The sequence below is a fragment of the Salminus brasiliensis genome, chromosome 25, assembly GCF_030463535.1.
Source record: "Salminus brasiliensis chromosome 25, fSalBra1.hap2, whole genome shotgun sequence".
Lineage (NCBI taxonomy): Eukaryota > Metazoa > Chordata > Actinopteri > Characiformes > Bryconidae > Salminus > Salminus brasiliensis.
In genome coordinates, this window is record NC_132902.1 from 3,009,919 (window position 1) to 3,034,267 (window position 24,349).

Below are 24,349 nucleotides of genomic sequence, written 5' to 3' on the forward strand. Positions count from 1 at the left end.
GACCCACCTGACCACTCAGCTTGCAGCTCCTTTACAACACAGAGTGCGTGTGTGTGCATTAGCATCAGCATCAGCCTCCTCCTCGGTTCTGAAGGTAGGAGTGTGGTTCTGAAGTGGATCGGTACTTTACAAGGCCTGGATCTGCCCCCGATCCCGAGTCACTGGATCGGACCGGGACATCCCGAACATTGACATTAACGACATTTAGCTGACGCTCTTATCCAGAGCCACTTACGAGGTTACTCGGGTCACACGTGGGGGTGCGGGTGGGGGCAGTGGAGCGTTAGGAGTCTGGCCCAAGGGCTCTTTTATTGGTGTGGCTCAGCATAACCCCAGTCACCCAGACTTCCAAGGAATTGAACCCCATGGGGCTGTGGAGCTGGGATTGGACTGAATCTTGGGTCACCAGAGCGTTTACAGAGCGACCCGTCTGTGATTGGTTAGAGGGCTCATTTGCATACAGTTCAATATGGTGGTATTGTTGAGCGGCGGTACGTGGAGGACCTGCGAGCATCATGTTAGAAACTTCTCACTAGACCACTCTGGAAAAATGGAACTGGTGGAGCAACGTCATCTCAGATACGTGTGTGTGTGTGTGTGTGTGTGTGTGTGTGTAGTCTCTCTCTCTCACACACACACACACACTTGTGCTTTCTGGGCTATGCTGCTGTGTTAAGCGTATTTGGCACAATCAGTGCCTGGAAAGCCAAAGTAAAACTCTGCACTGGACTGGATTCCATCACTGCTTGAGATGGAAGCATGCGTGCACACACACACACACACACACACACACACACACACACACACACACACGCCAAGAACCTGGGGTAAAAGAGAAGTGAAACTATCCACAGGGACATTTCTAAAGACTGTTGCCTCTGCTGACTAACTTTCAACACACACACACACACACACACGTACACACACACACACGTACACACACACACGTACACGTACACAAGCAGGAATTCCTCCGAGTGTGTGTGTACTCACTCTGACTCATTTCACAAAGAAAAACACACACACACACAAACGCAGTGGGAGGTGGCTAACAAAAGGAAACAGACAGGCAATACCAGCCACACACAGGTATGTGTGTGTGTGTGTGTGTGTTGACAGAAGCGCCACCTGCTCGGTCCACCTCATTCAGCCACGCCCACTTTCAGAAGCTCGTTTCTTCCACCTGTGCTGGAACTCCTGCCGATTCCCTTTCTAGCGGCTCCCGGTCGTATCGTACTGAAAGTGAGGGCAGCCTGAAGTGTTTTGCTGGGTGGTCTCCACTTTCTTCAGACCCCCTCAAAGTATTACCGTGGTGTGATTGAGGGCTGGGAAACATGGCCCAACCCTGGTGCGCAGTAGGCTACCGCTGTGGACACTGATCATACAGGGACCAAAAAAGTGGAATTGGCTAGCTGTGCTAACCCGCCAATTCCACTTCCCGACTGTAGGGGGAGCCGCGGAGCAACACCTACCGATTCTCGCGTGTTGCTGCTTTGAAGCGCGGGGACGTGGTTACGAGTACTCACCCTGGCAGGACTTGCCGGCCTGGCAGTGGGTCATGTGGTTGAGGACGTTCTTCATGGTCCTGCAGTGGGGCAGGGCGCAGGCGCGCACCTCGCCGTTGGCCTGCTCTCGCCGCTGGCACTTGTGGGCGTGGAGCAGCAGAACCAGCTGCTGCTGGATCAGCTTCCGCTTCTCCGGGTCGGCCGTGGGGCCGGCCGATACACCCTGACCTCCCACCATCCCTACGGATACCTGCTGCTGTGCCTGGGGCTGGAGACGGAGAGAGAGAGAGAGAGAAAAGCAGACACTTCATTTTCATTAAAATCAACATTAAATTCTTAAATTCTTATTTTTGAGAAGCAGAACCAAAACACACAGGCGAGAGCGCCCTCCCTCGCAGAACCCTCACCATGTTTGGCACGCTGCTCACGGCGCCGCCCTTCAGGTCGGTGGGGAAGGGCGGCAGGCTGTTCTGAAGCGCGGCTTTATTCTGCAGCTGAGCGTTCACGCCTGCTCCTGCCAGCTGCTGCCCTCCTGCCTGGTACTGGCCAAACGGACTACTGCCCCCAGCCATGCCCATCTAGACAGAGGAAGAGGAGGAGACATTAGGGGAAAGCAGACAGTGATGGTAAAGGGAAAGGAGGCAACCCCCCCCCCTCCCCCCCTCCCCTCCTCCCCAACCGAAACCAACACCAGGCCGGCATAAGCAAGCCTCTGGAGCAGCTACAAGCTAAGGTTAGGGCTACTGTAGACAGGGTGGTGGGTTCTGATAGCTGCCACTGTTGGGCTACTGTAGACAGGGTGGTGGGTTCTGATAGCTGCCACTGTTAGCGCTACTCTACACAGGGTGGTGGGTTCAATAGCTGCCACTGTTCGGGCTACTCTACACAGGGTGGTGGGTTCTGATAGCTGCCACTGTTGGGCTACTGTAGACAGTGTGGTGGGTTCAATAGCTGCCACTATTTGGGCTACTGTAGACAGTGTGGTGGGTTCAATACCTGCCACTATTTGGGCTACTGTAGACAGGGTGGTGGGTTCAATACCTGCCACTATTTGGGCTACTGTAGACAGGGTGATGGGTTCAATACCTGCCACTGTTGGGCTACTGTAGACAGGGTGGTGGGTTCAATACCTGCCACTGTTGGGCTACTCTACACAGGGTGGTGGGTTCAATACCTGCCACTGTTGGGCTACTGTAGACAAGGTGGTGGGTTCAATACCTGCCACTGTTAGGGCTACTGTAGACAAGATTGTGTGTTCTGATAGCTGCCACTGTTGGGCTATTCACAGGGTGGTGGGTTCAATAGCTACCACTGTTGGGCTACTGTAGACAGGGTGGTGGGTTCAATACCTGCCACTGTTTGGGCTACTGTAGACAGGGTGGTGGGTTCAATACCTGCCACTGTTAGGGCTACTGTAGACAGGGTGGTGAGTTTAATAGCTGCCACTGTTAGGGCTACTGTAGACAGGGTGGTGGGTTCAATACCTGCCACTGTTAGGGCTACTGTAGACAGGGTGGTGGGTTTAATACCTGCCACTGTTAGGGCTACTGTAGACAAGATTGTGTGTTCTGATAGCTGCCACTGTTGGGCTATTCACAGGGTGGTGGGTTCAATAGCTACCACTGTTGGGCTACTGTAGACAGGGTGGTGGGTTCAATACCTGCCACTGTTAGGGCTACTGTAGACAGGGTGGTGGGTTCAATAGCTGCCAATGTTAGCGCTACTCTACACAGGGTGGTGGGTTCAATAGCTGCCACTGTTCGGGCTACTCTACACAGGGTGGTGGGTTCAATACCTGCCACTGTTGGGCTACTGTAGACAGGGTGGTGGGTTCAATACCTGCCACTGTTGGGCTACTGTAGACAGGGTTGTGTGTTCTGATAGCTGCCACTGTTGGGCTACTGTAGACAGGGTGGTGGGTTCAATAGCTGCCACTGTTGGGCTACTGTAGACAGGGTGGGGGGTTCAATAGCTGCCACTGTTAGGGCTACTGTAGACAGGGTGGGGGGTTCAATAGCTGCCACTGTTAGGGCTACTGTAGACAGGGTGGGGGGTTCAACACCTGCCACTGTTAGGGCTACTGTAGACAGGGTGGGGGGTTCAACACCTGCCACTGTTGGGCTACTGTAGACAGGGTGGTGGGTTCAATAGCTGCCACTGTTGGGCTTCCGTAGACAGGGTGGTGGGTTCAATACCTGCCACTGTTTGGGCTACTGTAGACAGGGTGATGGGTTAAATACCTGCCACTGTTTGGGCTACTGTAGACAGGGTGGTGGGTTCAATACCTGCCACTGTTGGGCTACTGTAGACAGGGTGATGGGTTCAATAGCTGCCACTGCTGGGCTACTGTAGACAGGGTGATGGGTTCAATACCTGCCACTGTTGGGCTACTGTAGACAGGGTGATGGGTTCAATAGCTGCCACTGCTGGGCTACTGTGGTAGACAAGGCTGTGTGTTCTGATTGCTGCCACCTTTGGGCTACTGTAGACAGGGTGGTGGGTTCAATACCTGCCACTGTTGGGCTACTGTAGACAATTAAATACCCGGATCCACCAAGCTACCCCTGCTGGGCTATTCACAGGGTTGTGGGTTCGAGACCCTGCCTCTGCTGGGCTAGCGTACTCAGGGTTGTGAATTTTGGGCTACTGTACACAGCACCTGGGTCCACCAAACTCCCACTGTTGGGGCCCTTCCTCCTCTCCACTCGAGGGGTACTGCAGTATGGCTGACCCTGCAAATGCGACCCCAGAATTCCATCGCACTGTACAAGTACCTTCCTCACGTAGACCGGAAAGACCCTCAACATTCAAACCACCGCTCCAACCGGGGAGATCCGACAGACCCGACCAGACACGGCAGAGACACACTCGCTTAAACACACTCCCCTAACACACCTGTTGGTCCAAGGTGTGTCCGCTTTGAAGGCCACATCTCCAGCGGAGAACTCCAACACACAAGAAAACCCAACAACAAGACGGCGCCGGCTGAGCCGCTACAGCTGCCTACGGCGCCGCCACTGGAGCGAGGCCTATAGCCAGGCCTGTGTGCTGTAGCTGGGAACATTTTCTTCTCCATCAGACAGAAGCCGGGGCTTCCCCCTCCTCCCTTCCCCCTCCTCACCCCCACCCGCCTCCTTCGCCTTCCGTTTATCCACTCCTGCCACCCCTCCACCCCCTCCCTCAGCGCTGAGCTCCAGCAGCATGCCGGCCGCTCGCTCTCCTGTGTTGACATCGCTCCAGCAGACCAGATAAAAGAGCCCAGCTGAGCGCCACACGCACCGCCACCCTTCCACTCGCGCTCCCTCTCTCCCTCCCTCTCGCGCACTTCACACACACACCCACCCCTCCTTCTCCCCCTCTGTGCTTACTCATTCACATACAGATTTGCTGTGTGCTCTCGCGCACTCTCTCGCTCTCCCTCTCTCTCGCGCTTAATGGTCGAGTGCTGTAGCAGCTCTACAGAAAGTCGAGCCGAGCTCAGAGCCATTCATTCTCTCGGCCAGGCAACACACTCGCCCACTCACCGCTAGGGCAGCACTACACAGCTAAACGTCCCGCTGTGACATTTCTTTTTTTTTTTTTTTTTTTTTTTTTTTTTTAGTTTAATAAACATTATTAAAATTAATTATAAAAAAAACCCTAAATCAAATCGCTAATCAATAAATGAAGTGTCACATGTTATAATTGATTAGAACAGCAGTTAGCTAGTAACCTCTCCTCACGTGCTGTTGTGAGTGAATGGCTAGACGACGACTTCTTGCACTGCTGTCCGAGTGGTCCAGCAGCCGCGGTGCAGCCGCTACGAGCCGTGGTTTTCCAATCACCGGCCTGCCATCAGCAGCCGGAGCCCCAGAGAGCACAACAGAGTGGATCTCTCTCTCCCCCCCCCTCTCTCTCTCTCTCTCTCTCTCTCTCTCTCTCTCTCTAACGGTCTCTCTCTCTTCTAGCAGGTCTGTCGGCACGGTGGACTGATATACATGCTGACAGGCAGAATTTAAAAACTTTAAAGACCAACATTAAATGAGGGGGACCCCCCAAATGTGACAGAGATGCTAGCGGCGCTCTGATGTGGTGGGAGTAGCGAGCTACGTCTGCGACAAACAGCTTCCTATCGATTTCCTGCGAAACCACAGCAGTGTCAGCTGAAAGGGTAAACTTTCACTGCCACACACACACACACACACACACACACACACACACACACACAACCTGATGAAACTACAGACGAGGCTAACCAGTGCACCCTTGCAGGCAACCTAACTGTAGGCAATGAACCACATACTGCCAGGGTACCCCAAACGCACCATGACCTGAGGTCTTTCCCGAGGCCCCAGAGAACTCCAGTCATGTGCATGTGGGCTCATTACCCTGCTGAAGGAAGCCTCTGGCACTAGGGGGAGCACTGTGGTCGGGTACGGATGTGAAAGGAAGCCGGGCCGTCACTCTCCCTCTCGCTCACCTTGTTCATATTTCCAGCCTGTTGAGCGTTCATGCCCATCTGCTGCGCCCCCTGCGTTAGAGTCTCTGCCAGCACGCTGCCGGCTCCTCCCGCCGCCGCCGCCCCGGCTGCCGCAACGGGTGCCCCTACCGAAGGCGCCCCCTGCATCGTAGGGTTCTGGTACTGCATCCCCGCCGCGCCCCGGCCTCGCCCGGCCGGCCCCAGAGTTCCGTTGATCACCTGCCCCTGTTGGGCGCCTGCGTTCTGCCCCATCATGCCGTGCGTCTGGGCGTTGTTCAGCATCGCTTGGTTGAAGCCCGCGTTGAGCCCCATGCCGCCGGCTCCCGCGGGGTTACCCTGCGCGCCCGCAGCGCCTCCTGGCTTCTGCGCCTGCGAGGGGTGGGAGGGCGAGCCCTGGCCCAACGGGCTCTTCCCCAGAGCGCCCAGCTGCGCCCCCATGCCGCCGGGCGTGGGGCTTGCCGAGTTGAGCCCCGCGGACAGGTTTGTGCTGCTGCCGGCCCGGAGGAGCTCGGAGAGCTGCTTGTGTTTGGCCGCGGCGTCGGGCACCAGTCCTCCCGTACCTGTCCCGCCATTGGTGGGCATGCTCATCAAACCTAGGTCACCGTTAGGACCGTTGGGAATCAGCTCGTCGGGAAGATTGCTCTCCAGGTCATCCCATGACAGGGAGTTCAGCTCTGTGGGGGAGAGAGAAAGAGACGTAAGGGCATGTCTGTAAAGTGAAGTACATCCTGATCATCAACCATAACTGGACATAACATGAGCTCATGTTGACCGTATTTGGGATGACCGTTTTGAGCTAGAGAGAGAGAAAACTAAACCCCAGCTTTCTTCTTGATCAGCAGCTGATTCAGCACCAGTGAAGGCGAAGATCTCGCTGTTCTAGGAGGGTCTAAGGCCTTCAGAAGAGACGCGGTTTATTCAACAGTTTACCTGCACTCACCTACGGCCATGAAGAGGTCTGAAAACTGTAGCGCTTTGCTTTTAATATTAGCCCAGGAAAATGATCTACAGATAATTATCCTGAGAAAATGCTCAGATAATTCCAAAAACATATATAATCCTGACATAACCATCTCAAACGCTCTCAATATTATCTAGAGGAAATAATCCTGAGATAACCATCATTAGAAAACACATTATTATCCAGAGAAAACAACCTTGAGATAACTGAGAAAACGCTCAATATTATCTAGAGAAAACAATCTTAAGATAATTACCCTGAGAAAATGCTCAATATTTTCTAAAGAAAATAATCCTGAGATAACCATCATGAGAAAATGCTCAATATTATCCAGAGATAATAATCCTGAGATAAGTACCCTGAGAAAACACTCAATATTATCCAGAGAAAACAATCTTGAGATAATTACCCTGAGAAAATGCTCATTATCTAGAGAAAATCTTGAGATAACCATCATGAGAAAATGCTCAATATTATCTAGAGATAATAATCCTGAGATAAGTACCCTGAGAAAACACTCACAATTATCCAAAGAAAACAATCTTGAGATAATTGCCCTGAGAAAATGCTCATTATCTAGAGAAAACCTTGAGATAACCATCATGAGAAAATGCTCAATATTATCCAGAGATAACAATCCTGAGATAAGTACCCTGAGAAAATATTATTCCACAGAAAAATAATCATCCAAATATATTTACCCATCTTGAAATTATCCTGAGAAAATGCTCTTAGTATAATTCTAAAAAATAATAATAATAAATGGGGATAATTATCCTGAGAAAACGAGTAAACAGCTGGAGCCATTTTCACCAAGGCTTCCCCACAGCCCAGGACTAGGCTTAATCCAGGTCCAGGAGACCTGCGGCCCTGCTGCTCAAACAGTGGGGAGTGTTCAGGCTTCTCTCCAGGAGAACAGCTGGCTCCCCCTGCATCTCCGTATCGCCACCAGAGACTCAGCCCGTGGCTGGCGTGCTCGCTGGGAGGCCTGCCGGACTGATCGCCATGATTTACATGCAGAGTGTGTAGCGCACAGCACCCGGCCGTAATGAGGACAATCCGTCTGCCTTCAGACACACACACACACACACACACACACACACACACACACACACACACACACACACACAGCAGGTGCTCCACACAAGAGGGACTCGAGAGAGGATCATCCCTTTCTCTTTTATCGCCCTTACACACTCACCCGCTCGCCAACACTCGCCCCCCCCCCCCCCCCCTCCTTTCACTCGAGCTCATTCACACACTCGCGCACCCTCGCCTCGGCGTCTTTGCTGAATCACTCTTCAGCTGGACCGCCAGGACTTAAACCGCACACACTCAGCAGATCCCCCTCACACACACACAGAGGACCCCCCCCCCTTCCCCCCAAACCAAAGCTTCTGGAGGCGAGCCAGGAGGCAGAGCATTGTTTCGGAGACCTCAGAGCTTCTGCACCCCCCCCCCCCCCGTTCAGCCGTCCCGTAAGCCTTAGAAGGGTTAACCACAAACTATTTAAAGGGGCCCTCAACCCTGAAACGGCCCTTAGCTTAGCATAGCTGAAGGTGCCGGAGGTGAGAAACATCCAGCAGTCTTCACATCCCACACCAGGGGTTTACCTAAACCCCGCCCACTGAGCTCCAGCGAACAGGAACTTCAGGAGGTGGTGCTGAAGCACGCTCCGCTAGTTTTGGGATTGGTGGTTGCTCAGCATGTGCTGCGGGATCCGTGCTAGGCTAAAAGCTAAAGCAAGCCCAGTGGCCTTTACCATCTCCTCTCTCTCCATCGTCTGCTCCCTCGAAAACGAGCCGGACCGCCTCAGCTGAACCAAACTGGAGCTAAAGTCAAACCGTGGGGGGCAAGGCTAAAAGCTAACCGGCTACAATCTCTTTAGCTTGCTAACAGCATACTGTCAAAAGCTCATCATTTATACATCACAGAGTCCGAGATGTCCGCCGCGCAGGCCCCCGGGTCTCTTCAGGTGGTCACTTGAATGGGAATGGGCATCAGCCCAGAATTCCCATATCAGCGCTTCCACAACAGCATCATCCACCACTGCTGCAACTTCCCTACCCCACACAGAGCACACACACACCCCCCCTGCCTCCCCTTCATTCATTCTCTACTACCCCAACACCAGCCCACCCCCTTCCCATTCACTCTCTTTACAACCGGCCCACCCCGTCCGTCCGTCCCTCCCTCCCTCGACTCTGAGGCTGGCTGCGGAGGCTCGGGCTGAGGGCTATAAATAGGCCGGCTGGGCAGCTGCAGCTGTCGCTTGTTGGCTCTGGTATGATGGCTGGGCGTCTGGGCCGGGACAGGTGCAGCACGCCTGGGATTTCACTCGCGCAGATAACGGGCACCCCAGCGGTGCAGCAGCCGGACTCTCCACCCCCGCCCCCTTTCAGTCTATCCCCATCTTTAAGGTTGCCGCCCTCTCGTTCAGGCACCTCCGTGCTAGACCAGACGGCCCGAAGCCTAGAGAGCTCACCCGTTTCCGTTACTCCACCCGGCCAGACTTCACTTCCAGGTTTCTTTAACTTGCCCACGGCCACGATTTGCACTTGCTGACCATCATTTACTTCACCTTGAGGTCACAGAATGCAAGGGGGTGGCTATGCCACACAGCCAGCTTAATTAGAGCCAGCTTGCCTCTGCTGTTAGGATTGTATTGGTGTTCTGCACCCATGAAAAGCTGGTGAGCTTCATAGCCTAGTTTTAGGACTGTTCACTGTAAACATCATTATAGCAATATCTTAACCATTTACAGCAAATTCTGACTTATTCATACTAGACAGAACCATCTAGCAAATACTGAATCTTTTACAGTAGCTACTGAACCATTTACAGCCATTTCTGAACCATTTACAGTAGCTACTGAACCATTTACAGCCATTTCTGAACCATTTACAGTAGCTACCGAACCATTTACAGTAGCTACCGAACCATTTACAGCCATTTCTGAACCATTTACAGTAGCTACCGAACCATTTACAGTAGCTTCTGAACCATTTACAGCCATTTCTGAACCATTTACAGCCATTTCTGAACCATTTACAGTAGCTACCGAACCATTTACAGCCATTTCTGAACCATTTACAGTAGCTACCGAACCATTTACAGTAGCTTCTGAACCATTTACAGCCATTTCTGAACCATTTACAGCCATTTCTGAACCATTTATAATAGATACTGAATCATTTACAGCCATTTCTGAACCATCTACAGCCATTTCTGAACCATTTACAGTAGCTACCGAACCATTTACAGTAGCTACCGAACCATTTACAGTAGCTACCGAACCATTTACAGCCATTTCTGAACCATTTACAGTAGCTGCCGAACCATTTACAGCCATTTCTGAACCATTTACAGTAGCTACCGAACCATTTACAGCCATTTCTGAACCATTTACAGTAGCTTCTGAACCATTTACAGTAGCTTCTGAACCATTTACAGTAGCTACTGAACCATTTACAGCCATTTCTGAACCATTTACAGTAGATACTGAATCATCTACAGCCATTTCTGGACCATTTACAGTAGATACTGACTCATTTATAGCCATTTCTGAACCATTTATAACAGATACTGAATCATTTATAGCCATTTCTGGACCATTTACAGTAGATACTGAATCATTTATAGCCATTTCTGAACCATTTATAACAGATACTGAATCATTTATAGCCATTTCTGGACCATTTACAGTAGATACTGAACCACAGCCATTTCTGGACCATTTACAGTAGATACTGAATCATTTCTGAACCATTTACAGTAGATACTGAACCACAGCCATTTCTGAACCATTTACAGTAGATACTGAATCATTCACAGCAGATATTGAATCATTTATGGCAGATGCTAGGTTGGCGGTAGCAATGCTGAGTTGACTCGTTTGGATCAGATGGTTTTATCCAAAGAACAGTCCCCAACGGTCCTGGCTAAATTGGTCTTGATAATGTAACCCTTCACTGTGCCTCTGCTTCTCCGATTGTATTTAGCTTCAACGCTACCAAAAGATCACAAAAGTCAGCTGCTACCACTTTCACTGGGCCTCCCGCTGTAAGAACGCCTTCAGAAACAGAGCATCTCCGACGTTACACACGCCTGAAAGACCAAAAGGAAGATCTGACCCCGGCACTAAACCTAATTTTGCTCTCGGACGGAAACGTCAGCAAGTTAACACTTGAGGCGAAGTCCAATAACGAACACCAAACATTCTCAAGAAGAGGTGAACCCTTCCCTTAGCGCCGGGCGTATGTCTGCGTGACGGCATGTGCAGGACTGAGCACGCCAGGTTCCGGGAGGCTGCGGAGAGCAGACGCCGGGCTGAAAGATGAGCCTCCGCGGTCTGAGCCAGAGCAGAACCATTAGCAGGGGACCGGGGGCCTTGTTTATAAAGCGTCTCCGAGCAGGTCCAGAAACCAGCTGCGCTCTGCATAAACCGCATCCATCAGGGTGTCATGGTATAAGCGACCCCAATTACGAGGCATTTGTTGAATACGGACCAGGGCGTGGCAGCCAGGTGGGGGGGGGGGGGTGTCAAGGACCTGTCTGAGCGCTCGGTTGAATGACTGCAAAGAGATGTGGCAAAGCTTCTAGGAAGCTCAGACTGGGAGGAAACCAGGGCTGGTGACCACTGCAGATCAATTACCTGCTCAAATGCTTCCTGTGGGTGGTGCTGGTTCATGTGATTGTCAACTGTTCCGTGTCTACTTCTAGTTCTTGTACTAATTTGGGTCCACCTCCAAAGATCCAGCTGCATATTAGTTTCAGACAGTAATTGAATCATCTACAGCCATTTCTGAACCATTTATAGTAGATACTGAATCATTTACAGCCATTTCTGAACCATTTATGGTAGATACTGAATCATCTATAGCCATTTCTGAACCACTTACAGTAAATACTGAACCACTTATAGTAGATACTGAATCATTTACAGCCATTTCTGAACCATTTATGGTAGATACTGAATCATCTATAGCCATTTCTGAACCATTTATGGTAGATACTGAATCATCTATAGCCATTTCTGAACCATTTACAGTAAATACTGAACCACTTATAGCCATTTCTGAACCATATACAGTAAATACTGAACCACTTATAGTAGATACTGAATCATTTACAGCCATTTCTGAACCATTTATGGTAGATACTGAATCATTTACAGCCATTTCTGAACCATTTATGGTAGATACTGAATCATCTATAGCCATTTCTGAACCATTTACAGTAAATACTGAACCACTTATAGTAGATACTGAATCATTTACAGCCATTTCTGAACCATTTATGGTAGATACTGAATCATCTATAGCCATTTCCGAACCATTTACAGTAAATACTGAACCATTTATACTAGATACTGAATCATCTATAGCCAATACTGAACCATTTATGGGAGATACTGAATCATTTACAGCCGATATTGAATCGCTCAGACCAGTTATTAAATCGCTCGTAGCAGAAGCAGTGATTTTTCGGTAAACATAGAAGCATTAATGGTAATTACTACATCATTTATAGAAACTACTAACTCCGTTATACTCGGTACTGAATCATTTATAGCAGGAATCATAAAGTAGATACTGAATCAATTACAGCTCATTTTGTACAGACGCTGAATCATTTAATATCATATGAACATGACTGATCACTGACCCCCAGATTCAGTCTATCAGCCAAGAAAGGCCTGGTACCTGGTGTGCCTCTTTAGTTCAGAACTGGAGACGCTAGGCTAATCTCATATCGTAGAAGTTTACTTTTTATATTACTTAATTTATTTACTTGAAAAATCCATTAAAAAAAAAAAAAAAAAAAAAAAAAAAAAACCACAGCAGACAGACCGGCCAGTTACGTGGTCAGTTACGCTAAAACTGGAACAGCTATGCTCAACAGCCTTGACGTTTGAGAGCGTATGTACAGACAGGAGGTTGGCGACAGTCTAAGTCCAGTGCTTGTTAGCAACATTAGCCTAGCACATCCCTAAAAACCCGACTCCTGGTTGGGATATTTGACAATTTCGCATATTAGTTTCAGACAGTAATTGAATCAATTATAGCCATTTCTGAACCACTTGTAGTAGGTACTGAATCATTTACAGCCATTTCTGAGCCATTTATAGTAGATACTGAATCATTTACAGCCATTTCTGAACCATTTATAGGAGATACTGAATCATTTACAGCCATTTCTGAACCATTTATAGCCATTTCTGAACCACTTGTAGTAGATACTGAATCATTTACAGCCATTTCTGAACCATTTATAGTAGATACTGAATTGTTTATAGCCATTTCTGAACCATTTATAGTAGATACTGAATCATTTATAGCCAAATGATTCGCTAAAATGCTCAACAGCCGACCTGCCGTTTGAGAGCGGATGTACAGACAGGAGGTTGGTGACAGTCTAAGTCCAGTGCTTGTTAGCAACATTAGCCTAGCACATCCCTAAAAACCCGACTCCTGGTTGGGATATTTGAACGCTACAGGTCTAAACAACATGGCCATGCCCCGACCCGCCAACCCCGGCTACTCCGTCCTTTTAGGACGTGAATGGCACCTTAAAACCAGCCAGGCAAGGCAGTCTTCCCACCAGACGTGATAAATGAGGCCTCTGGCTTCCATCAACGCCAGGCCCAGGCCTCTTCTCAAAGCTCACCGACTCTCAGCCCGACTCTCTCCAGGCTCGGTTCATTTACGACGACACTCGCGTCCAACACTAAGCCTTTGATCGCGGCAGACCAGCCAATGACGAGCGCGCCCCTTAATCTCCGAGCGACCCGCGCTCATCCCTCCTCGGAGCGGCTCTAAATTACCCAACACAACAGGGCTGCGAGCCAGGCCGTCCCGAGCTACTCTTGCGGAACATCCTCCAGCCCTGACTTCTGGCCTTTGCCAGGGGACGCCTGGCTTCAGGTTACGCGCCATTTGGAGGAGTGTTGACTTTTCAGGGCTTTCATTTAGGAGGAGGATAGCGAGCGCACGTGCTCGCGCCCCCCCCCCCCCCGCCATCCCAACCCATCTGTCAGCCCTGCGGGGTCCCAGAGCTGCAATTCGCCGCTCCGGACGTCTCCCCAGCCCCCTGCATGTCCTAGGAAGGAGTGGGAAACTACTCATAGACATTTTTACTATTGAACACATTTCTGTAGGACCACCGCCACAATCAGAGACCTCTGCCCTGATACTCACAAAATCAGGCTGATCCACGGGCCCGATCCGTTCACTGAACTCAGTGCCCCCGACCTCTCATCAACGACCAAAACCAGCTAAAATCCACACCCCTCGCTTTCAGCAGCCTGCTCTGTTTACTCAACAGCAGGAGTACATTAATAATAATAATAATATACCTCCAATATAAAGACCATTAGTCGTAATTATTACATTATTTTCAGTTTGATAACACATTATTTACCTTCAAACACTTCAAATAGTTTAAGGATAGATGATCATTATTAAAAACACCTTTTAATACATTATCAGAAGGAAGGAAACGTCGCTCTGCTATGCATCCGTCCTGATTTTCAGCCAAAACACACGGCGATACTGGTCAATATCTCTCCAATGTGGCCGAGCCCGATAGATCAGATACGTGAGTTGAGGATTACAGCAGTACATCCACATCTGTAGAAAGTGGGGGCAGCAGAGTAAAGACCCCTCCTCACCAGCCAGAACAGTGAGTGAGTGAGTATCAGAACACAGCAGAGCTAGCCAACACCGCTAACCACACAGAACAGCTGCCTGTGCAGACCACGTTTACCCACCAGAGGAAACACAGCAGCCGCTGGAAAGCTAAAGGAGTCGCCTTAATACAGATACCGATACCGATACATGAAGTTTGCGTATCTGCCGATACCCGATACCATCGTAGAATTAATAAACCATATATCTGACCATCTGGAAGAGACTGAAGGCATCAGGGCTGACGTAACCATTACTTTCCTAACAGTTGTGCTGGACCTCGGCTCAGGACTTTTGTTCTGAATTGGAAGTCTATGAGACTAAAGAGGAGCGAGCAGCCCCTCCCCTCACAATTCTCCTTATATGGAAGACGAGCTGGATTACTCACTGGCGGTTGATGACGGGTCGAGGGACCATGCTGGTTATATAGGAGGAGACTTGCTGTTGCTATAATGTGTGTATGAGGTCTATAGGTTACTCTGATCCTGGGTCATAAAGCCTAGAATACCGGCAGCGATACCCGATCCAGCAAATTTTGTTAGTATCGGGCCGACATCCGATCCTAGTATCGAATCGGTGCATCCCTAGGCTACAATAGACTAATACAGTACTGAAAGATGATCGGCACAGCTCCCAAAAACACAGACCGGCCCATTTCTAGTTGTATTAATAACTTTTCCTTTTGTGTTAATGATAAATAAAACCTTAATCTGGGAATCACTGCAACGTTAACTGCTACAAACACCACCACACCTCACATTTTCCTCTCACAGGTGGAAATGATCTACGTCACCAGCCTTTACTGCTCCCGGTTTAAAACCAGCGCTAGTTCAGAACCATCACACTGAATCGCGGCGTTTACCGAGGTACACCGAACCGTCCCAACCCACAGCGGATTCTACTGAAGAGCAGCGACTTCAATGCTACGCTTCACACCAGATATCCAACAGCATTACGAAACACTAGAACCAAGTCAGAATAAAAGTGAAAATACAAGGTTTAGTGACAATAGTAGGGTTGCAGCGATATATCAGTTTTAGGTAATACCAAGGTATGAAAATTTGAGGTAACCAAACAGAGTAAACCTGCTTATCGATGTTTTTTTTGGACACTATCACGTTAAATCATCATTTAAATCCCTAGATGACATTAATAATTATTAATAACATTTTATAATACTAAAGCTACGAGCACCAGAATGTAGCTGCTGCATCCTTTAAGGTGGAAGGTAGAATTAAAATAAGATGCTGCCCAAAGCTGCACTTCCCGTGCCCAGGTTTGACGAGTCGCTGACCAGTATATTACTAGATTACGCTCAGAGTCTGAAATTAAGTTATCAGGAGACCAAAAGTGTGCAGACTCAGGGTGAAGTCAGGGCAGGAATTGCATAGAGTAACTCAGGCTAGTAGTTTGGGGTACATCCCTCTACTGACCTTAACTGACCTAACCTGCTGAACGTAAACAGCAGCCAGCGAGACGTCGCTTCCTCTACTGTAGTTTCTTTCCCAGCACGTGAGGAGTCCGGCAGTCAGTGGGACAGTCAGTAAGTCGCGATTCCTTTTCGCTCCAGGATTAGGCCACATTGTGGCAAAACCCGCTGAGTCACTTTTCAGCTCTGCTAGAGGCAGCCAGACGGCCGAGTCTGACCACCGCCATCCTCACAGCTCAGCGAGGGAACCCAGGAGGAGTTCTGCTACTCCTGCGCAGGCCAACACTCCTCCGACCTGCTCGCTGAACACTCAGGAGACCGGGCCAACATCCATCACCTATGCTAGACCGTTTGGGGTGGTCTGTAGGGGGCCGAACGGCTCAGAACGGATCTGAAAACACCCGATTGGTGTCCGCAAATACAAATAAAACAAAATTCTTAAAGTGAATAAAATTATTTTGCCTTCCCACCTGCTCCACGTTAACCAGAGTAGGCCAAGCTGGGTTCCCTCACAACGTGCCTGAACACGCCCCGCCGGTCCTGCCCAAATGCCTGCACCTAAACCACGTTATTTAAGAACTTTAAGAACTATAGAGGACCACCCAAAAGTCTGAACCCCCTAAACCACCCCATATTATACTTGAGCAGCGCTAAACGCTGTCTAAGGCCTCCTTTACAAAAGGTTCACGCTCACGTAGGTTAACGAGCCATGCTCCGATCCGATTCGCAAAATATCTGATTTCTGGGTCCAGACAGCTTTGATCAGATCTACATTAAAGTATAAACAAATAATCAATCAATCGGATTTGTGCCACTTCGACCTGGTAACGTGAATGCAAAGGCTACGGACCCCCACAACCGACTTGGTGGCTTTGACCGCCAAATCTGAGAGAGCTGCATCAAAGCCACACAGCAGTAGTACAGGAGTAGTACAGCAAGGTGGCGCTATAACATGTCCTGGCCATTTTTTTTTAAGCACCAACCAATAAACCTCCTGGTCCTGTGGTGTGTCAGAAGTTCTGGCCAGACATTCAGTGCAATCCTTAGGTCACCCATGTCGGACCATCCCATTATAAAACACAGGAGGCACCGCAGCCTATTCCTCGTTCCTGGACTTTCACGCCCTGCAAGAACATAAATGGCGGGATGGCACTTCAAGCCTTCAGACGAAGCAGAAAGAACAGACCTTTGGGGCATTGGAGTGGCCCAAATCAGCCATAATACAGAGCGAGAAACCGGTATATCATTTTTATCACTTGGAAATCCATAAATCGGTGCCGGAAGGGGATCATGCGCATTTTCAATTAACCTCGCATTAATAAGTTCATCAGGGGTCTACCATTTCGGCTGTGATCGGCTCCTTAAAGTAGGGCTGGGTGATATTCCTTAAATAAATAAATAAATAAATAAATAATAAAAACACTAATATCTCGATCTGCTTAACAGAAATGGTGAGAAGATACACAATGATATAAACCATAAAGTATAAAGTTAAAGCATCGCTCTGCATTTCCGACAACAAAGACACGGCATGCATGGTTTCTTTTTTATAATAACAATAATAAACATAAGCCAATTACACTATCCGTGGTATTTTAATAAGTTGATCGAGCTGGTGAAATAAAGGTTGCATGCTGCTCCTTTAAATGTGATGTCTGAATTGCGAATTGCTCCTTTAATTGTGAGGTTTCGACTCCGGAAACCAAACCAGTTCCACAAAAAACACCCAGGTACGATCGCATAAGCATATAACAGCATATAACAGTACTAAAGTAACACTGTAGTTTTTTCCTCTCTTGTATAAAATAGCTTAGAATATTTGATATTTACGATATATCGCCCAGCCAGAACACAAAGTCGAACGTAATAGATAAATTACATAATTATAAACGACTACATCTATTCTACAGATTTAGACACACTAAAGCTCATTTCAAAGGGCATCCCTGTGCTTTAGCCTCAGGCAGCTAGCTTATCGAAGGGTAACCCGTTTCAGGCTAATGGCTCTTCATCTGTTGATTATACTGTAAACATGCCTTACAATGCAAAAATGTCAAATTATAAGTTCAAAGCGTGTGCGGACAACAACAAAGTATTAATTACTTCCACGTTGGTTCAGAAATTCCGGTTCTACCTCCCTCTAATCTCACGTTCCGGTTCTCGGTTCTCGGTTCTCTAGCGCTTCGATGTTAAACATGAGCACAATCTTAACGTTCCTCACTGTAACTGATCAATTCTCGCCTCTCAGGCTTCTAAAGGGACCCGAACCACCCGAAATTATATGTGGCCTCCGGTTCGAATATGAACGGGGGCTCTCGCAGCACTCAACATGTGAAGTGAAGAGAGCTAATCAGCTTGCTGGTTAGGAGGGGGGGTCTTCGCTCCCCTATGTGACAGTCTGTTGGTCCAGTCTGGGTTTTTGGCGAACGGTAGGAGAACGTTACCCGCCAAGCTTGACTGCACTGTGCCAGCTGTAAAGTTTGGTGGAGGAGGGATAATGCTAACTCCTAATGCTCCTAATGCTTCATCAGACAGAGCCGTCATTGACGACTGTTCGCTTCCTCAGTTTGAGGAAGACCCTTTTCTGTTCAGGGGGTGATGAACTGTGCCTCGCCTGGTTTGGCGAGTTCAGTTAGTTCAGAGCGCAGTGGTTAGTTAAGAGTTGTGATAATTGTAATAATGTAAATTCACACTAGTTTCCACGGCAGGATTTTATTTACACTGTTGTACGTCACCGTTATCCTCATTTACATAAAAATGCAGCTAATTAAACATAGTTATTTCATTACTTAATTACTCGACGTTGCGTTAATAATACCGTCAACATATGCAGAAAAGCCACGACAACAAAACACATTAACGCAATAACCATCAAATTATCACATTGCCCACACATTCAAACCGGCTGTCTTCAGAAAGGTATATAGTCTAGTGTATCGATTTATCACAGGAGGGTAAAATGTTGCCATATTCATCAACTTCCACCTTTTAAAATTGCTTAAAATTGCTTAATTACTCTAATTATTTTAGCAAGCGTTATTTTACCAGTTCAGTTTTTTTTACACCTCGTTTTTACGTTTTATGTATTAAAAGAGCCGACTAAACAATATATAACGATACATATCGTTTCACTACATCCTTTATTAACTACAGGACTAATTCCATCCAACTAGATCATCAATATACTCAGAAATGCATGAGCGCCATGACGTATCGCAATAACCATAAATATTGACCTACTGCCGACCCCTAACTTCTAATACAGCTTTCAGAAATCACTGAAAACATGAAGGTTAGTGGTTCGAGATGCTATATTCTATTCCTCTCGGTTTTAGATGTGTTAATATACACTATTTACCTTTACAGGGTTTTATTTACACCGTTATTTTACTGAGGCATTCATTCATTCAGATTTTACATACATACATAACACTGCAATTGTTTCTTATTCTGCGATAAATACTGCGACAGTGTTGGGCAATTAACCAGATATTTATCAAAACATACATTCCGAACCTCTAATGGACATAATTATGTTATTATGCTCATGTGGATAATTTGGATTTGTGAAGTCCCATGACTTTTCAGTGTCCAGTCTGCAACATGAAGAAAAACCTCAACATCGAGCCAACTGAGCAACTCAAGTAGCTTATAAAAAGGGCTATTAATCGTAATCGAGGTAAAACGTTATATATGATAACAATAATATTGACTTGAGGTTCTAGCAGCCAGCACTATATTGTGATTTTAAAAAATAATACAAATTGAATTTAGAAATTTTAGTTTTTTTAATGACCCAACATGTCTCAATATTAGTAACGCACTCTAAATCAGAGATCATATAAAACAAACGCTATTGAGCCAACATAAATCTGCCTCTGGTAGATCGATAATTGTAAAACAAACAAATTAATTAATTAACATTGAATTAATAAGCCGTTTGTATAAATGAAAGATGCCAACTATACCTATCGAGGAGATCGATACACCACAAATAAAAGTATTAGCAACAACGTATCGCAATCCTGACCACCTCAAACTGGGTTTATTACCAGTAAAAATGTTCAAAACTAACCATTCTAGCAGAGAAGGATATCTAGTGTGAGCATTAGCTTTCTCTGCAGACCTGAAAACACACTGTTCTCCATGTTTAAGACTGGCGTACTGCTTGTGTATCACAATGTCCATCAAGTATTATCTTATTGTCCCCCTGATCTGACGAATTATTGTGATATCGCCCAAATCTACCTATAATACGACCATAAGAAATCCCCAAAAGCACCACGTTTAAGGGTTTATGAGCCGTCATACTAAGCAACTACTACTAGTCTAACATTACAGCCTAGAATATAGATGATTAGTTATGCTTCTGGTCTTCGATTAACGTCAATGATATTATCGATATTCTCTGTAGAGCATCAGCAACAGCATGTATCACAATACCCATCAAACACCATCATAACGCAGACCTCACCCTGGCTTCCGTGATTGTTTATATCGAGTGTAAACCTTAGAGTAAATTAATACATCCTTTAGAAATCCCCAAAACTCTGTATTTAGGGCATCATTGGCTGTTAGACTGTACATTTATCGTCTCCTGGTTTTAGATATGTACACTTAATTACACTATGAAAGCTGGCGACTAACTAAACCTACTACATAAGATTATAGCCAAGAATAATTATCGGTTATGCTTTCGGTCTTTATCAACAATGTTATTGATAACTCCCAGAAAAGCATCAGAAACAGCAGGTATTACAATATCTATTAAATACAATCATCTCGCTACCCTGACTGTTTATTATATGGAGTGTAAACTCAGTCGTGTATTATCATAATATCGCCAAGCCTATAAATACGGTCTTTATAAATCCTCCAAAACACTTTAACAGTTTAAGGGTTTATGAGCCGTTATACTTAAATTAAGACTATACATTAATCTTACAGATCATTTTAGATGTGTACACCACTATTTACACCGTGAAAGCTGGCGACTAACTAAACCTACTACTGCTATTCTAACATTACAGCCTGGAATGAAAAGGTTCTTCATGCTTCTGGTCTGTGACCATCAACGATATTATTGATACTCTCAGAAAAGTATTGCGATACCTATTAAATACCATATCTTATCGCCCACACCTCAGACTGGCTTTCCCTGTTTATTATATAGAGTGTAAACTCTATATAACTATTGAAACAACTCTATATCGTGTATTCGACCACAATCTGACGAATTGTCATGATATCGCCCAAGTCTACCTACAAATACGGCCTTTAGAAAGCCTCAAAAACACCTTGTTTAAGGGTTTAGTTGCCGTTATGCTCACACTATCCTCGTTTTAGATGTGTACACTGTGAAAGCTGGCGAAATCAATACAATTATAGCCAAGAAAAAAGATGATTAGTCATTTGTCTGGTCTTTAATACGTTAAAAAGTTGATACTTTTCTGAGAGTATCGCAATACCTATTCAATACCATCTTATCGCCCACACCTCAGACCGGCTTCCCCGACTGTTTATCATACAGAAGGTCCTGAACCAGACTGTTCATTGACTATTAACGACATTACCGACACTCTCAGAAAAGTATCAGCTTTATATTTATCACAACACCCATCAAATACCACCACACCGCAATCTCAGACCGGCTTCCCTGAGCGTTTACTATGTAGAGTGTAAACTCAGTCGTGTATTCGACCACAATCTGACGAATTGTCACGATATCGCCCAAGTCTACCTTTAGAAATCCCCAAAAACACCTTGTTTAAGAGTTTAGTTGCCGTTATGCTCACACTACCCTCGTTTTAGATGTGTACACCGTGAAAGCTGGCGAAATCAATACAATTATAGCCAAGAATAAAGACGATTAGTCATTCCTCTGGGAAAAGTATCAGCCTTTTAACGTATCGCGATACCTATTCAATACCATCTTATCGCCCACACCTCAGACCGGCTTCCCCGACTGTTTATCACACAGAAGGTCCTGAACCAGACTGTTCATTGACTATTAACGACATTACCGACACTCTCAGAAAAGTATCAGCTTTATATTCATCACAACACCCATCAAATACCACCACACCGCAATCTCAGACCGGCTTCCCTGAGCGTTCACTACATCGTAGCATAAATCCGATCACGCATCTGATCACAACCTGATAACTCATCATATCGCTCACATATCGGCACTGCCGTTTACTGCGATCCATCTAAAAAACAAGGGCTTATCTGAGACGTCACTGATCGCTCAATCGATACTCGCAGAAAATCATCAGCAGCAGCAGCAGCAGTATCAGTATCGCGATGCCCCTCCAGCACCACCACATCGCCCGCACCTCAGACGGGCCTCCCCGTGTGTTTATATGGGGGAAATAAGAATAAACACATGTTGAAACCATCCATTAAGGATGGCAAACAGCTCAGAAGCTGCAGCAGAGTGAAATATCGTCCAGTCTCCTGCCTGCAAGCCTGAAAACACACACTGCTCTACATCTCCACGGCCGGTGCACTGCAGTGGCTGCTGCAGCGGCTCGGGACGGTTGGGTGGGGGGGAGAGCTGCCTGCCTGCTACCCGCCTGCTACCCGCCCTGTGGTGACAGGAGTGAGGCGAGAGAGAGACACAGAGAGAGAGAGGGGTGGGTAACTAGCTAATCCAGGAGAGTCAGAGGTGAGGAGGACTAGAAGAAGAAGGTGGAGGAGTAGTGGAGGTGGAGGTGGTGGTGGTGGTGGTGAGGCGCTGGGACTCGCGCTCTCTCTCCCTCCCTCAGCCGCCCCGACTCTCCTCTCAACCCAGCGGCTTCCTGAGCGCAGAGCGGCCCTGAGGAAACGCCGCCACGTCCAGACACCTGAAGCCCGGGGTTTTACTGGTTAACACGCGTCTATGTTTCTCTTCCAGGGTTAAAAAACCTACCTGAGGGGTGTAAAGTGACAACCGGCTGCCAGCGTTAGCCCGGCGGCTAGATAGCCACTTAGCTACCGCTAGCTACGTTAGCCTAGCCTAGCCTAGCCTAGCTTAGCTAACCCCCCCACCCCCAACCTCCCTATGCTACACCTCCCTTACCCCAACTGAGGCGCTCCTGTGGCCTCTCACACACACACACACACACACACACACACACACACACATATATATATATATATATATATATTCACAACAACCGCTAACATGATTTGTGGGGTTAATTAGCTAGCAGGCCGAGCGCGGGGCAGGGCGGAGGAGCGGGGCGGGTGGAGCAGCGGGCGGCGCTGCTGTCGTTACCTGCTGCTCCGTCCGAGGCTGAAGGCAGAGCAGGTGCTGTCAGCTTCGCTCTCTTCGGGTTCGGCGGTCCGACGTCGAGCAGATTTTCAGCCATTTTCGCCGCGGAGGAGCAAAACAGAAGCAAGAGGAGGAGAGAAGGTACTTTACACGGTGTTTTTGTTTAAAAAAAAAATAAAATAAATAAAATAGGAGGTGGAGGAGGAGGTGGAGGTGGTGGAGGAGGTGGTGGTGGAGGTGCGCTAGCTAGCTAGCTGGCTGGCTAGCAGCGAGGAGGGGGTTTTCAAAAAAGCAACAACAGCGCCGCGCGTCGCCACCGCCATTCACCCCATGATAATCCAACACCCAGCCGCCACATTATCGCCGCTAAACCGCCGCGGAGACCCGCGGAGAGCCCGCGGAGAGCCCGCCTCACACACACGGAGCCGAGCGCGACGCGAAGCCCATCCGCCGCGGGTTTCGCATGTGTTTGCCTGATAGCCCCCGATACTGCGTGCGTGTGTGTGTGTGTGCGTGTGTGTGTGTGTGTGTGTGTGTGTGTGTCCCTCCCTCCCACCGGACGACGTTAAATGTGCATCACAGCGAGCGAAGCCCCTCTCTCCTCTAAAGGTCCAAAAAAAATTCCCTGCAAAAATGTGAGAAGGAAACAAACCAGCGGCCGGATTCGCCCAGAACCCGCAGCCGCGCGCAAAAACCGCCCCCGAGCCCCTCTCCGTGCAGCGCGAGCCGAGCCCCCGCGACGCTGTCTGAGCTCGGACGGACGGAGCGAGCGAGCGGCGGCGGCTCCCCGTAAACAACACTGCGCTCCGGGCTGGAGGGGAAACCGCGCACAACGAGGGGCTTTTCGGCCGACAGCCGCCGCTCGATTCCACGATTTCTCGCCCAAATCTCCGTCGCCGCGATCTCAGCGCGTCGTCTGGGGCCGCGCGGGGGGTGAGAGGCCGCCTGGCCGCGCTCCGGCTCTCAGTAACAAATAGCGCCGTATCGAAAATCCCGAAGCCGAGCCGCGACAAGATGGCGGCTGTTGATCCTCCGATACAAAAAGTTTC

At 48.0% G+C, this 24,349-nt stretch overlaps 1 protein-coding gene across 1 annotated transcript in view; it reads right to left on the reverse strand.

The window, feature by feature from the left end:
- The window catches only part of crebbpa (CREB binding protein a), a 48,202-nt gene extending 23,853 nt beyond the window's left edge, over positions 1-24,349 (reverse strand). Inside the window, exons 1-4 of the mRNA XM_072671400.1 lie at positions 23,304-24,349; positions 5,965-6,638; positions 1,913-2,083; positions 1,527-1,773 (exon numbers count right to left, since the gene is read on the reverse strand). Of these exons, the coding sequence (XP_072527501.1) occupies positions 1,527-1,773; positions 1,913-2,083; positions 5,965-6,638; positions 23,304-23,397 (1,186 nt within the window). The 5' untranslated portion in view covers positions 23,398-24,349. The remainder of the gene's footprint in view (positions 1-1,526; positions 1,774-1,912; positions 2,084-5,964; positions 6,639-23,303) is intronic.